This window comes from Lissotriton vulgaris, unplaced genomic scaffold (assembly GCF_964263255.1).
Source record: "Lissotriton vulgaris unplaced genomic scaffold, aLisVul1.2 SCAFFOLD_6546, whole genome shotgun sequence".
NCBI lineage: Eukaryota > Metazoa > Chordata > Amphibia > Caudata > Salamandridae > Lissotriton > Lissotriton vulgaris.
In genome coordinates, this window is record NW_028241978.1 from 52,344 (window position 1) to 66,641 (window position 14,298).

The 14,298-nt window shown below is 53.2% G+C and overlaps 5 protein-coding genes across 5 annotated transcripts; 1 reads left to right on the plus strand and 4 right to left on the minus strand.

The window, feature by feature from the left end:
* Positions 1–254: 254 nt before the first annotated feature.
* LOC147669107 (histone H4) lies at positions 255–621 on the minus strand. The gene has a single exon (XM_086948213.1). It carries the CDS (start codon positions 602–604, stop codon positions 293–295), a length of 312 nt encoding a protein of 103 aa, XP_086804339.1. The 5' UTR covers positions 605–621; the 3' UTR covers positions 255–292.
* Positions 622–1,862: 1,241 nt separating this feature from the next.
* LOC147669108 (histone H2A type 2-C-like) lies at positions 1,863–2,285 on the minus strand. Its single transcript, XM_086948214.1, has one exon. The coding sequence runs from the start codon at positions 2,283–2,285 to the stop codon at positions 1,887–1,889; it is 399 nt and encodes a 132-aa protein (XP_086804340.1). The 3' UTR covers positions 1,863–1,886.
* Positions 2,286–2,587: 302 nt separating this feature from the next.
* LOC147669109 (histone H2B 1.2-like) lies at positions 2,588–3,048 on the plus strand. The gene has a single exon (XM_086948215.1). The coding sequence runs from the start codon at positions 2,615–2,617 to the stop codon at positions 2,993–2,995; it is 381 nt and encodes a 126-aa protein (XP_086804341.1). The 5' UTR covers positions 2,588–2,614; the 3' UTR covers positions 2,996–3,048.
* Positions 3,049–3,917: 869 nt separating this feature from the next.
* LOC147669110 (histone H3) lies at positions 3,918–4,343 on the minus strand. Its single transcript, XM_086948216.1, has one exon. The coding sequence runs from the start codon at positions 4,326–4,328 to the stop codon at positions 3,918–3,920; it is 411 nt and encodes a 136-aa protein (XP_086804342.1). The 5' UTR covers positions 4,329–4,343.
* Positions 4,344–5,178: 835 nt separating this feature from the next.
* LOC147669111 (histone H1.01-like) lies at positions 5,179–5,902 on the minus strand. Its single transcript, XM_086948218.1, has one exon. It carries the CDS (start codon positions 5,874–5,876, stop codon positions 5,229–5,231), a length of 648 nt encoding a protein of 215 aa, XP_086804344.1. The 5' UTR covers positions 5,877–5,902; the 3' UTR covers positions 5,179–5,228.
* Positions 5,903–14,298: the final 8,396 nt, after the last annotated feature.

Genomic DNA, 14,298 nt, shown 5'->3' on the forward strand with positions numbered 1-14,298 from the left:
AGTCCATGGCTCCATGATGTAGGTCCCCTGAACCCGCCTTAGGTTACCAGTTTAGGGCTCTACGGTGGCGGACCCTGGGCCGGGCTGAACCCGCCTTCCCGAGCAGAGTGGCTGCGGAGCAAATCCCCGGGTTCCCTCCATCCTCCCCTCCCGACCGAGTGGGGGCCTAGATAGGAGCCCTGCGCTGCGGGAATAATAGTTCATAGACCCAGCTCTCACAAGACATGGTGGTCGGCTCTTAAAAGAGCCTTTGGGTTGTTTTGTCTTTTTTTTCCGTGGGCAAGTCGAGTGTTTAACCGCCGAATCCGTAGAGGGTGCGGCCCTGGCGCTTCAGGGCATAGACCACATCCATGGCGGTGACGGTCTTCCTCTTGGCGTGCTCGGTGTAGGTGACGGCGTCCCGGATCACGTTCTCCAGGAAAACCTTCAGCACTCCGCGGGTCTCCTCGTAGATGAGGCCGGAGATGCGCTTGACTCCGCCACGGCGCGCCAGGCGGCGAATGGCCGGCTTGGTGATGCCCTGGATGTTGTCCCGGAGCACCTTGCGGTGCCTCTTGGCGCCGCCTTTGCCGAGCCCCTTCCCTCCTTTGCCGCGTCCAGACATGTTCTCCTCTCGGTGCTGTGAGCAGAAGTGATAGCTCCAGCCCCCGCACCGGCTGATTATATGGAGGAGCTGCGGACCTGCGAGGGAGTCCAAGCGCCCGCCCTGTGAGGCGGGAGAGCCCGGCCCCGGCCCGCCCTCTGCAGGGAGCGGGGGCTGGAGAGGCCGTTGCCGTTTGAAAAAGAGCGGGCTCCCAGCCCGCCTTTGTCATGGGTTGGCTCAGCTGCTGCCGCCGGCGCACAGACCACAGTCAAACACACGCACACGCCTCCCTTCCCGGCCCCCACTTGTGACCGGCCCGCCTAACCCTCTCGTTCCGTGCCCCCCTCCCAATATGAACAGAAGCCTCGGACATTTCTAAAGGAGCCCAACACACGTTAACGGCCTCACCGGCACCACCCCGCTGTGTGTGGCCGCCTGCAACCCCGTAACACTGTCCACGTCTCGCGCCCAAGGCACCTCCCTTCCCGGCCCCCACTTGTGACCGCAGCCCGCCTAACCCTCTCGTTCGGTGCCCCCTCCCAATATGAACCGAAGCCTCGGACTTGTTTCAATGGAGCCCTACACCGGCACCACCCCGCTGTGTGACACCGCCTGCAACCCCGTAACACTGTCCAAGTCTCGCGCCCAAGGCACCCCTTTTCCCGGCCCCCACTTGTGACCGCGGCCCGCCTAACCCTCTCGTTCCGTGCCCCTCCCAATATGAACAGATGCTTAGGACATGTTTCAATGGAGCCCACACCGGCTCCTCCCCGCTGTGTGTGACTGCCTGCAACCCCGTAACACTGTCCACGTCTCGAGCCCAAGGCACCTCTCTTCCCGGCCCCTACTTGTGACCGCGGCCCGCCTAACCCTCTCTTTCGGCGCCCCCTCCCAATATGAACAGAAGCCTCGGACATGTTTAATGGAGCCCAACACACGTTAAAGGCCTCACCGGCACCACCCCGCTGTGTCTGGCCGCCTGCAATCCCGTAACGGTCCCCATCTCGCGCCCGGTTGTGTCGTCTGCCCCAAAAAGATGCCAAATAAATATAGGATTTTTATTAGAAAAAACATTATGGATATCGGACTCGAAGCTGGGCTTTGGGGACGGGGGCAACATTTATATGCAGGGCCGAGGGCTTGGAGTGTGTCCCACCTATGAAGCGACGGCGCGGGCGCTGCCGCATCTATGAAGCCGCCAGAGTAACACCTCGGCACGGATACGCTCTTTGATGGAGTCTGTGGATGGCCCTGAAAAGAGCCTTTGTGTTTAGGGTGTATTTCCACGGGGGTCTGCGGGCCTTTACTTGCTTGCTTTGCCCTGTGCCTTGTGGCTCTCGGTTTTCTTGGGCAGCAGCACGGCCTGGATGTTGGGCAGGACTCCTCCCTGGGCGATGGTGACTCGGCCCAGCAGCTTGTTCAGCTCCTCGTCGTTGCGGATGGCCAGCTGGAGGTGTCTGGGGATGATGCGGGTCTTCTTGTTGTCCCGGGCGGCGTTGCCAGCCAGCTCCAGGATCTCGGCGGTCAGGTACTCCAGCACTGCAGCCAGATAGACGGGGGCACCGGCGCCCACCCTCTCGGCGTAGCTTCCCTTACGGAGCAGTCTGTGCACACGGCCCACGGGGAACTGGAGCCCGGCTCTGGAAGAGCGTGTCTTGGCCTTGGCGCGGGCCTTTCCTCCCTGCTTTCCGCGTCCAGACATGGCGATCGATGTACAGTCTCAGTCACACAACAGCGAGAATGATACTGCTCTTTTTGCTGGACTCGGTAATATAAAGACTTCGGGTGCGTCTGATTGGTTGACAGCTAGTCGTTGATAGTACTTCTCATTGGAGGAAGGCGTGCTATGGTTTAGCCAATCAGTGTCCCAGAACCGCATTACAATAGGAAGTGGGGGCCCGGCCTATACCTGCCAATGAGAAGGGAGAGCCGGGAAGAAGCTGCTTTGCACGCCCTGGCTATAAATACAAGTGGGGCCGCCCAAACATGATTTCTCTCGGCTCCACAGCACGCGGTGAAAGATCCTCGACCATGCCTGAACCAGCCAAGTCCGCGCCGGCTCCCAAGAAGGGCTCCAAGAAAGCGCTCTCCAAGCCGCCCAAGAAGGACGGTAAGAAGCGCAAGAGGAGCAGGAAGGAAAGCTATGCCATCTACATTTACAAAGTGATGAAGCAGGTGCACCCGGACACCGGCATCTCTTCCAAGGCCATGGGCATCATGAACTCCTTCGTGAACGACATCTTTGAGCGCATCGCTGCAGAGTCTTCCAAACTGGCTCTCTACAACTCGCGGCGCACCATCACCTCACGGGAGATCCAGACCGCAGTCCGCCTTCTGCTGCCCGGAGAGCTGGCCAAGCACGCCGTGTCGGAGGGCACCAAGGCCGTCACCAAGTACACCAGCGCCAAGTAAGGCTTCCAGGCGCACCCCAACGAACACAACGGCTCTTTTAAGGGCCAACCACTTCCTCCCCTAAGAGCTAATGTAACCCTAGTATGACAGAAGAATATGTGTTTTTATAAGGGTAATGTTGAGCGCAGATAGCGCCGCTCTCCCGGGGTTTGCTGCACACCGAGGGACGATGGAGCAGGCAGCCCGTTTTGCCTCTTTCAATAAACATGTCTATATGAATGAGCCCTCCCTGGGACCAAGTGCCACCTATGCACTGTAATGTAACGATGACGTTATATAAACCTGCTGGCAATTCACACAGCTACTCCCGGGCAATTTGCTTTCCATGTTATGGGCGAGCAGCTTTAATGTGTGCCGGTTTAATTAGCGTTGTGTTTGTATTTCCAGACCCAGGGGAACGGCTACAATACGCCCCGGGGCAAACGCTACCGAAATCAGACACATGAACCCCATGTACCGGGAGCCCAGATGCCTCATAGCGCTGGCTTGTGACCAGCGGATCCCTGCCGCCATTAAATGATGGGCACATTGACGAGGTGTTTGTGCACTGTGAAGACGGAAGGCTCTGGTCACCCCCAGAGCCTGTATAAGTTGCCCAGTACTCGTGGTACTCTCAGAACCCGATGTACCGGGAGCACAGATGCCCAAAAGCGGTGGCTTGTGACCCGCGGATCCCTACCACAACCCTCTACCCAAACAACGCTTCAAATGAAGGGCACGTGGAAGAGGTGTTTGTGCACTGTGGACACCGAGTGCTCTGGTTTCCCCAGAAGCGGTATAAGTTGCCCGGTGCTCGTGGTATTCACAGCCCCTCCTCCCTAACCTGTAGGCCATGCCATGGCAGATAAGAGAAGCTCAAAGGTGACAGGGTGGTGGCCCTTAAAAGAGCCGTTGTGGTGGTTGTTCGGGTCGGTCTGTCTCCTTAGGCTCTCTCGCCTCGGATGCGACGGGCCAGCTGGATGTCCTTGGGCATGATGGTCACCCTCTTGGCGTGGATGGCGCACAGGTTGGTGTCCTCGAAGAGCCCGACCAGGTAGGCCTCGCTTGCCTCCTGCAGGGCCATGACGGCGGAGCTCTGGAAGCGCAGATCGGTCTTGAAGTCCTGGGCGATCTCCCTCACCAAGCGCTGGAAGGGCAGCTTGCGGATGAGGAGCTCGGTGGACTTCTGGTAGCGGCGGATCTCGCGGAGAGCCACGGTGCCGGGCCGGTAGCGGTGAGGCTTCTTGACTCCCCCGGTGGCAGGCGCGCTCTTGCGAGCTGCCTTGGTGGCCAGCTGCTTGCGGGGCGCTTTGCCGCCGGTGGACTTGCGGGCTGTCTGCTTGGTGCGGGCCATGGCGGGAGCGGTCTCTCTCAGCGACGAGCGAGGAAGAATGGCGTCTACCGGGGAAAGAGCTCTATTTATGCCCTCACAGACGGAGGGCTGCTCTGGTTGGCTGAAGAGACCGCCCTACGTTCGAAAATAGCCCGCGGTGTACAACGATTGGTTACTGAACGGGAGGCTGCAGCCTAGCTGTCCAATGAGCTGTGGATAAAAGAGAAGCCTCCGGTTGAATGACGTGAGTTGGAGCCGGAGCCGGAGCCCGCGCCTCGGCCAGCCTTTGTCTCCGTGTCCGTCCATCCACTACTAGTCACGCCGACGACTCGACCCCGGTCCCCCGGGAGAGGAGCCCGAGATGTCATAAGCACACTGCCCTTATCACCCTGGAACACTCCCCCGTTACCTGCGCTCGAGTCTGCCCGGGTACAGTGAAAGCACCAACACACACACACACACACGTTTATAATAAACCCCGGTCTTATGACTCCCAGACCCCCTTCTTACCCGCCCCTGCTCACCCTGGAACACTCCCCCGTTACCTGCTGCTCGATTGAAAGAGCACAATCCTCTGCTTTATGCAGACACTACATCGAGTCTGCCCGGGTACAGTGAAAGCACCGAGACACACACGTTATTGCACATGCATTATAAACGGAGGTCTTATAACTCCCAGACCCCCTTATTGTCTATGTTATACCGATTTCAATCCACGCAGCCCCGAAAGAGCCGTTTATATGGCCAAGATCACACGCGGCACTCGCGCGTGGAAAGGTGCCCTATGGATGCATTGTGCGGTTTATTTTTGAGAAGTGGGGCATTGGGTGGGTGCAAAGGTGGGGATGAACACGCTCTCTTCTAGACAGGGTGGTGGCCCTTAAAAGAGCCGTTGTGTTTGCAGTGTCTCGGTGCAAGCCCTTACTTCTTCTTGGGCGCTGCCTTTTTGGGCTTCGCTGCTTTGGGCTTGGCTGCCTTGGGTTTGACTACCTTGGCAGGGCTTTTCTTGGCTACTTTGGGCTTCGCCGCCTTGGCTTTCGCTGGGCTCTTGGCAGCCTTCTTGGCGGGGGCAGCCTTGGGCTTCTTGGGGCTCTTGGCTGCTGCTGGCTTCTTGACCTTCTTCGGGCTCTTCTTGACCCCCGCGGGAGCCTTTTTGGGCTTCTTGGCGGCAGGGGCTGCTTTCTTGGCGGCTGGCTTCTTGGTCTTGGAGGCTGACTTCTTGGCCGCCTTCTTACCTTCCAGCTGCTTCTTATTCACCTTGAAGGATCCGGAGGCCCCGGTGCCCTTCAGCTGAGCTAGGGCGCCTTTGCTGACCAGGCTCTTGAGGGAGACCTTGACGCGGCTCTTGTTCTTGTCCGCATCGTAGCCGGCGGCGGTCAGCGCCTTCTTCAGGGCCACCAGGGAGACTCCCTTCCTCTCGGCCGAGGCGGTCACGCACTTCAGGATGAGATCGGACACGCTGGGACCGGAAGGCTTCTTGGCCTTGGAGGCCCCCGCTGCTTTCTTCTGCTTCTTCTTGGGGGCGACCTCAGCGGGAGGAGCCGCGGCGGCTGGAGCGGTTTCTGCCATTGCTATGCAAGTCTCGACGCTGACGCTGTCACAGAACGGAAATGTACCTCGGCCCGAGCCCCGTGCATATATAGGGAGGAGCCAGCCCCTGATTGGTCCCGAGGAGAGAGGGCTGTGCGAGGCGCACTCGGCTCTCTGCTCCGAGCTGACATTTGTGTTTCCTACCATCGGAGTTTCAAAGTTTTAAACCACAATCCGTTAAACACACGCTCCCGTGCACACATGAAAAGAAGCCCAGCTTCAGCCCCTTCCCGTGCCCGCCCCCGTTTCAGCCGACCCCGTCCACAGAGGCTTGCAATCCGCCGTGAATCTCTGCCCTCCCCCGGTGGCTGACGCCTCCGTGACCGGAATCCCGGGCTCCGGGACCCTTTTCCCCGGTCCACCCTCGCGCTCTGAGGCCGGGAGCGGCGGCCCGCGGGCGGGAGGGGCCTCCTGCAGGGAGCGGGCCAAGTGGAGTCACCATGGGGCTCCGGGGGCCGCGGGGAGCGCCTCCTGCACCGGGCCGAAGTAACACAGGGCTCCGCCGGCCGAGCGCGGGGAGCGGAGACAACGCCAGAGAGACCCGGCCCCCCGGGGGCCAGGGGGGCCCTCGCCGCGCGCCTGCACCCTCGGCTGTGGCACCCAAGGCTCCGGGGCAGCCGGGGGGACTTTCACAAGCAGCGGGGCACGGTCCGGCATCAAGACTCACGGGCATCACAAGGCGGCTGCGCGCTGGTAGCTTCACATGCAGGCCGAGGGCATTCACTGCCAAGCACCGAGCTGGACGAGACGGGGGCACAGTAAACATAATAAACACACAGTGACACCATAGAGGCAGGCGGCCGAGTCAGACCTACATGCTTAATGGCACCCAGAGTGAGAGCAGAGGGTGTGAATGCACCTGAAACGGTGACCCCAGTACCTGCACGGAGGCCCTCTGCTGAGCTGATTTTCACAGCTGGAGTTAGGTTTACATCTCAGGTGACATCTTTGGACGGGACCCGACCATAACAACGCGGTCAAAACACCGCTGTACATTTCGATCGCTGCATTTACAACGCAAGTCTTCTCCACGACTTGCACGGGAGGGCGCACTAGACTAAGGAATAGTGCGATTTGCAATTCCAACACCTTCCCTACCTTACTTAGGCTGGAGTTGGAATAGTAAATCATACTATTCCTGAGTGTAGAGCGCCCTCCCGCGCAAGTCGTGGAAAGCCCCTAAAACAGCAATGTAATGTACCGCAATCTGATTGTTACAACATACATCCCACACTACAGAGTGAGGCCTTTGACTATCACTGTTGTATTGAGCTCGATGGCTGGGGTGGGGACCACTCCTGAATCAAATGGGATGTCAAGAGTGCGACCTGTGCCCACAAATCAGATTCTGCGCATGGCAGCCTGATTGAGGTCTAATTACAGGGTTTCGCCTTATATGTAGGTAGAAGGAAACACAAAGAAAACACTTCACATAGTCCAAAACGTACATGAACACCATTCACAGTTTCAGATCTTACCCTTCAGGTACCCAGGCCCATTCCTAGCTTCCAGGAACCTGTTCTAGTAATATATCTGACACAATGAGGTTTCCAGAATCAAGGGGACAAAGTCAGTCCTTCTACCCCGAGATATGGAGCTCCGCACAGGGAAAGATTTCACGCCTTTCCCTGGGATGGAGGTGTAAGAATAAAATACTTCACATGGACCAAAACTGCACAAAAAAACAGTCACCATATCAGAATAGAGCCTTCAGGGCACTGGGGCATTTCTAGCCTCCAGGGACCTGCTTTAGTGATATTTGTGACATTATGGGGTTTTCCGATTCAAGGGCACTAAGTCACTCCTTCTACCCAGGGATTTGGAGCTCCACGCAGGGCAAGATTCAACATTTCCCTCACGGGTGGAGGTGAAGAAATGAAAACACTTCACCTAGCCTAAAAGGTACATGCACCCATTTGAAATATCATGCCTTGGCCTGCAGAGACATGGGCACATTTCTATTCACCAAACACACGTTTTAGTGATAATTGTGAAATTATGATGTGCTCAGCTGCAAGGGGACAATGGCACTCCTTCTACCCAGAACTACGGAGCTCGGCATAGGGTAAGATTGCAGCCTTTCCCCTTGGATTTGAGGGAAGCGTTTTACCTCTCCGCCTGCATCCAAGGGGAAAACCTGCAATCTCCCCCTGCGCGTAGTTCCATAGCCCTGGGTAGAAGGAGCAACTGTATCCCTTTGAAGATTAACATCTCCAAATGTTACATGTGTCACAAAAAATGGTGCCTGGAGGTTAGAAATAGGCCAAAGGCATTGCATGCCTTTCCTGATAATGCAAAGGGGTGAAATACACTTCATTGGGCATGTGAAGTGTTTTGTTTTCACACCTCCAGCCAGGGGTGAAACCTGAAATCTTACCCTGCGCTGAGCTCCATATCCCTGGGTAGTAGGTGCCAGTTCATCCCCTTGAAGTTGAAAACCTGCATATGTCACAAGCATCAGTAAAACTGGTGCCCGGAGCCAGGAAACAAGCACAAGGCCTTGCAGGCCTTGTCCTGATACTGTAAAGGGGTGCACTTCACTTTATTGACCATGTGAAGGGTTTTCTTTTCACACCTCTAGCCAGGGGAATAACCAGAAATCTTACCCTGCGCGGAGCTCCTTAACCCTGGGTAGAAGGTGTGACTTACTCCCCTTGAAGCTTAACACCACCAAATGTCACAGATATCAGTAAAATTGGTGCCTGAAGGCTGGAAGTAGGCCCAAGGCCTTGCAGGCCTTTTCCTGTTACTGCAAAGGAGTTAAATACACTTTGCTGAGTATGTAAAGTGCTTTCGTTTCAAACGTGCAGCTAGGGGTGAAATCTGTAATCTTACCCTGCGCTGAGCTCCATAACCCTGGGTAGAAGGTGCGTCTTCATCCCCTTGAAGTTGAACACCTACAAATGTCACAACTATCAGTACAACTGATGCCTGGAGGCTGGAAGTAGGCCCAAGGCCTTGCAGGCCTTTCCTGATACTGTGAAGGAGTGAAATACACTGTATTGGGCATGTGAAGTGTTTTGCTTTAACACCTCCAGCAGGGGTGAAACCTGAAATCTTACCCTGCGCTGAGCTCCATGACCCTGGGTAGACAGTGTGACTTCATACCCTTGTAGCCTAACAACCCCAAATGACTTAGGTATCGGTAAAACTGGTGCCAGAAGGCTGGAAACACACCCAGGGCCTTGCAGGCCTAGCTCCGACACTGTAAAGGAGTTAAATGCACTTTGGTGTGTATGGTAAGTGTTCTATTTTCACACCTCCAGCCTGGGGTGAAACCTGAAATCTTACCCTGCGCGGAGCTCCATTACACTGGGTAGAAGGTGCGACTACATCCCCTTGAAGCTGAACACCTCCAAATGTCACAAGTTTTAAAAACACAGGTGCCTGGAGGCTGGAAACAGGCAAAAGGCCATGTTTTGATACTGTAAAGGAGTGAAGTACACTTTATTGAGCATGTGAAGTGTTGTGCTTTATCAGCTCCAGCAAGAGGAATAACCTGAAATCTTACCCTGCGCTGAGCTCCTTAACCCTGGGTAGAAGGTGTGACTACTTCCCCTTGAAGCTTAACACCACTAAATGTCACAGGTATCAGTACAATTGGTGCCTGGATGCTGTAAGTAGTCCCAATGCCTTGCAGGACTTTTCCTGTAACTGCAAAGTAGTTAAATACACTTTGCTGAGTATATGAAGTGCTTTGTTTTCAAACCTTCAGCTAGGGGTGTAATATGGAATCTTAATCTGCGCGGAGCTCCATAACCCTGGGTAGAAGGTACAACTTCATCCCCTTGAAGCTTAACACCTCCAAATGTCCCAAGTTTCAGTAAAACTGGTGCCTGGATGCTGTAAGTAGGCCCAAGGCCTTGCAGGCCTTTTCCTGGAACTGCAGAGGAGTTAAATACACTTTGTTGAGTATATGAAGTGCTTTGTTTTCAAACCTCCAGCTAGGGGTGTAATCTGGAATCTTACCCTGCGCGGAGCTCCACAACCCTGGGTAGAAGGTACAACTTCTTCCCCTTGAACCTTAACACCTCCAAATGTCGCAAGATTCACTAAAACTGCTGCCTGGAGACTAGAGGTAGGCCCAAGGCCTTGCAGACCTTTCCCTGTAACTGTAAAGGGGTTAAATACACTCTGTGGTGTCTGAGATGTGTTGGTTATTCACACATCCAGGCAGGGGTGATACCTGAAATCTTACCCTGCGCGGAGCTCCATAACCCTGGGTAGAAGGTACAACTTCATACCCTTTGAAAGTTAACACCTCCAAATGTCACAAGTATCAGTAAAACTGGTGCCTGGATGCTGTAAGTAGGCCCAAGGCCTTGCAGGCCTTTTCCAGGAACTGCAGAGGAGTTAAATACACTTTGCTGAGTATATGAAGTGCTTTGTTTTCAAACCTCCAGCTAGGGGTGTAATCTGGAATCTTACCCTGCGCGGAGCTCCACAACCCTGGGTAGAAGGTACAACTTCATCCCCTTGAAGCTTAACACCTCCAAATGTCACAAGATTCATTAAAACTGCTGCCTGGAGGCTGGAGGTAGGCCCAAGGCCTTGCAGACCTTTCCCTGTAACTGTAAAGGGGTTAAATACACTTTGAGGTGTCTGTAATGTGTTGGTTATTCACACATCCAGCTAGGGGTGACATCTGAAATCTTACCCTGCGCGGAGCTCCATAACCCTGGGTAGAAGGGACAACTTCATCCCCTTGAAGCTTAACACCTCCAAATGTCACAAGATTCATCAAAACTGGTGCCTGGATGCTGGAAGTAGGCCCAAGGCCTTGCAGGCCTTTTCCTGGACCTGCAAAGGAGATAAATACACTGTGCTGAGTATGTAAAGTGCTTTATTTTCAAACGTGCAGCTAAGGGTAAAATCTGGAATCTTACCCGGTGCGGAGCTCCATAACTCTGGGTAGAAGGTACAACTTCATCCCCTTGAAGCTTAACACCTCCAAATGTCACAAGATTCATTAAAACTGCTGCCAGGAGGCTTGAGGTAGGCCCAAGGCCTTGCAGACCTTTCCCTCTAACTGTAAAGGGGTTAAATAAACTTTGTGTTGTCTGAGATGTGTTGGTTATTCACACATCCAGGCAGGGGTGATACCTAAAATCTTACCCTGCGCGGAGCTCCATAACCCTGGGTAGAAGGTACAACTTCATACCCTTTGAAAGTTAACACCTCCAAATGTCACAAGTATCAGTACAACTGGTGCCTGGATGCTGGAAGTAGGCCCAAGGCCTTGCAGGCCTTTTCCTGTTACTCTAAATGAGTTAAATACACTTTGCTGAGTATGTAAAGTGCTTTCTTTTCAAACGTGCAGCTAGGGGTGAAATCTGGAATCTTACCCTGCGCGGAGCTCCATAACCCTGGGTAGAAGGTACAACTTCATCCCCTTGAAGCTTAACACCTCCAAATGTCACAAGATTCATTAAAACTGCTGCCTGGAGGCTGGGGGTAGGCCCAAGGCCTTGCAGACCTTTCCCTGTAACTGTAAAGGGGTTAAATACACTTTGTGGTGTCTGTAATGTGTTGGTTATTCACACATCCAGCTAGGGGTGACATCTGAAATCTTACCCTGCGCCGAGCTCCATAACCCTGGGTAGAAGGTACAACTTCATCCCCTTGATGCTTAACACCTCCAAATGTCACAAGATTCATCAAAACTGGTGCCTGGATGCTGGAAGTAGGCCCAAGGCCTTGCAGGCCTTTTCCTGGAACCGCAAAAGAGAAAAATACACTGTGCTGAGTATGTAAAGTGCTTTCTTTTCAAACGTGCAGTAGGGGGGAAATCTGGAATCTTACCCGGCGCGGAGCTCCATAACTCTGGGTAGAAGAACAACTTAATCCCCTTGAAGCTTAACACCTCCAAATGTCCCAAGTTTCAGTAAAACTGGTGCCTGGATGCTGTAAGTAGGCCCAAGGCCTTGCAGGCCTTTTCCTGGAACTGCAGAGGAGTTAAATACACTTTGTTGAGTATATGAAGTGCTTTGTTTTCAAACCTCCAGCTAGGGGTGTAATCTGGAATCTTACCCTGCGCGGAGCTCCACAACCCTGGGTAGAAGGTACAACTTCTTCCCCTTGAAGCTTAACACCTCCAAATGTCGCAAGATTCACTAAAACTGCTGCCTGGAGACTAGAGGTAGGCCCAAGGCCTTGCAGACCTTTCCCTGTAACTGTAAAGGGGTTAAATACACTCTGTGGTGTCTGAGATGTGTTGGTTATTCACACATCCAGGCAGGGGTGATACCTGAAATCTTACCCTGCGCGGAGCTCCATAACCCTGGGTAGAAGGTACAACTTCATACCCTTTGAAAGTTAACACCTCCAAATGTCACAAGTATCAGTAAAACTGGTGCCTGGATGCTGTAAGTAGGCCCAAGGCCTTGCAGGCCTTTTCCTGGAACTGCAGAGGAGTTAAATACACTTTGCTGAGTATATGAAGTGCTTTGTTTTCAAACCTCCAGCTAGGGGTGTAATCTGGAATCTTACCCTGCGCGGAGCTCCACAACCCTGGGTAGAATGTACAACTTCATCCCCTTGAAGCTTAACACCTCCAAATGTCTCAAGATTCATCAAAACTGGTGCCTGGATGCTGGAAGTAGTCCCAATGCCTTGCAGGACTTTTCCTGTAACTGCAAAGTAGTTAAATACACTTTGCTGAGTATATGAAGTGCTTTGTTTTCAAACCTCCAGCTAGGGGTGTAATCTCGAATCTTACCCTGCGCGGAGCTCCATAACCCTGGGTAGAAGGTACAACTTCATCCCCTTGAAGCTTAACACCTCCAAATGTCACAAGATTCATTAAAACTGCTGCCTGGAGGCTGGAGGTAGGCCCAAGGCCTTGCAGACCTTTCCCTGTAACTGTAAAGGGGTTAAATACACTTTGTGGTGTCTGAGATGGGTTGGTTATTCACACATGCAGGCAGGGGTGATACCTGAAATCTTACCCTGCGCGGAGCTCCATAACCCTGGGTAGAAGGTACAACTTCATACCCTTTGAAAGTTAACACCTCCAAATGTCACAAGAATCAGTAAAACTGGTGCCTGGATGCTGTAAGTAGTCCCAATGCCTTGCAGGACTTTTCCTGTAACTGCAAAGTAGTTAAATACACTTTGCTGAGTATATGAAGTGCTTTGTTTTCAAACCTCCAGCTAGGGGTGTAATATGGAATCTTAATCTGCGCGGAGCTCCATAACCCTGGGTAGAAGGTACAACTTCATCCCCTTGAAGCTTAACACCTCCAAATGTCCCAAGTTTCAGTAAAACTGGTGCCTGGATGCTGTAAGTAGGCCCAAGGCCTTGCAGGCCTTTTCCTGGAACTGCAGAGGAGTTAAATACACTTTGTTGAGTATATGAAGTGCTTTGTTTTCAAACCTCCAGCTAGGGGTGTAATCTGGAATCTTACCCTGCGCGGAGCTCCACAACCCTGGGTAGAAGGTACAACTTCTTCCCCTTGAACCTTAACACCTCCAAATGTCGCAAGATTCACTAAAACTGCTGCCTGGAGACTAGAGGTAGGCCCAAGGCCTTGCAGACCTTTCCCTGTAACTGTAAAGGGGTTAAATACACTCTGTGGTGTCTGAGATGTGTTGGTTATTCACACATCCAGGCAGGGGTGATACCTGAAATATTACCCTGCGCGGAGCTCCATAACCCTGGGTAGAAGGTACAACTTCATACCCTTTGAAAGTTAACACCTCCAAATGTCACAAGTATCAGTAAAACTGGTGCCTGGATGCTGTAAGTAGGCCCAAGGCCTTGCAGGCCTTTTCCAGGAACTGCAGAGGAGTTAAATACACTTTGCTGAGTATATGAAGTGCTTTGTTTTCAAACCTCCAGCTAGGGGTGTAATCTGGAATCTTACCCTGCGCGGAGCTCCACAACCCTGGGTAGAAGGTACAACTTCATCCCCTTGAAGCTTAACACCTCCAAATGTCACAAGATTCATTAAAACTGCTGCCTGGAGGCTGGAGGTAGGCCCAAGGCCTTGCAGACCTTTCCCTGTAACTGTAAAGGGGTTAAATACACTTTGTGGTGTCTGTAATGTGTTGGTTATTCACACATCCAGCTAGGGGTGACATCTGAAATCTTACCCTGCGCGGAGCTCCATAACCCTGGGTAGAAGGGACAACTTCATCCCCTTGAAGCTTAACACCTCCAAATGTCACAAGATTCATCAAAACTGGTGCCTGGATGCTGGAAGTAGGCCCAAGGCCTTGCAGGCCTTTTCCTGGACCTGCAAAGGAGATAAATACACTGTGCTGAGTATGTAAAGTGCTTTATTTTCAAACGTGCAGCTACGGGTAAAATCTGGAATCTTACCCGGTGCGGAGCTCCATAACTCTGGGTAGAAGGTACAACTTCATCCCCTTGAAGCTTAACACCTCCAAATGTCACAAG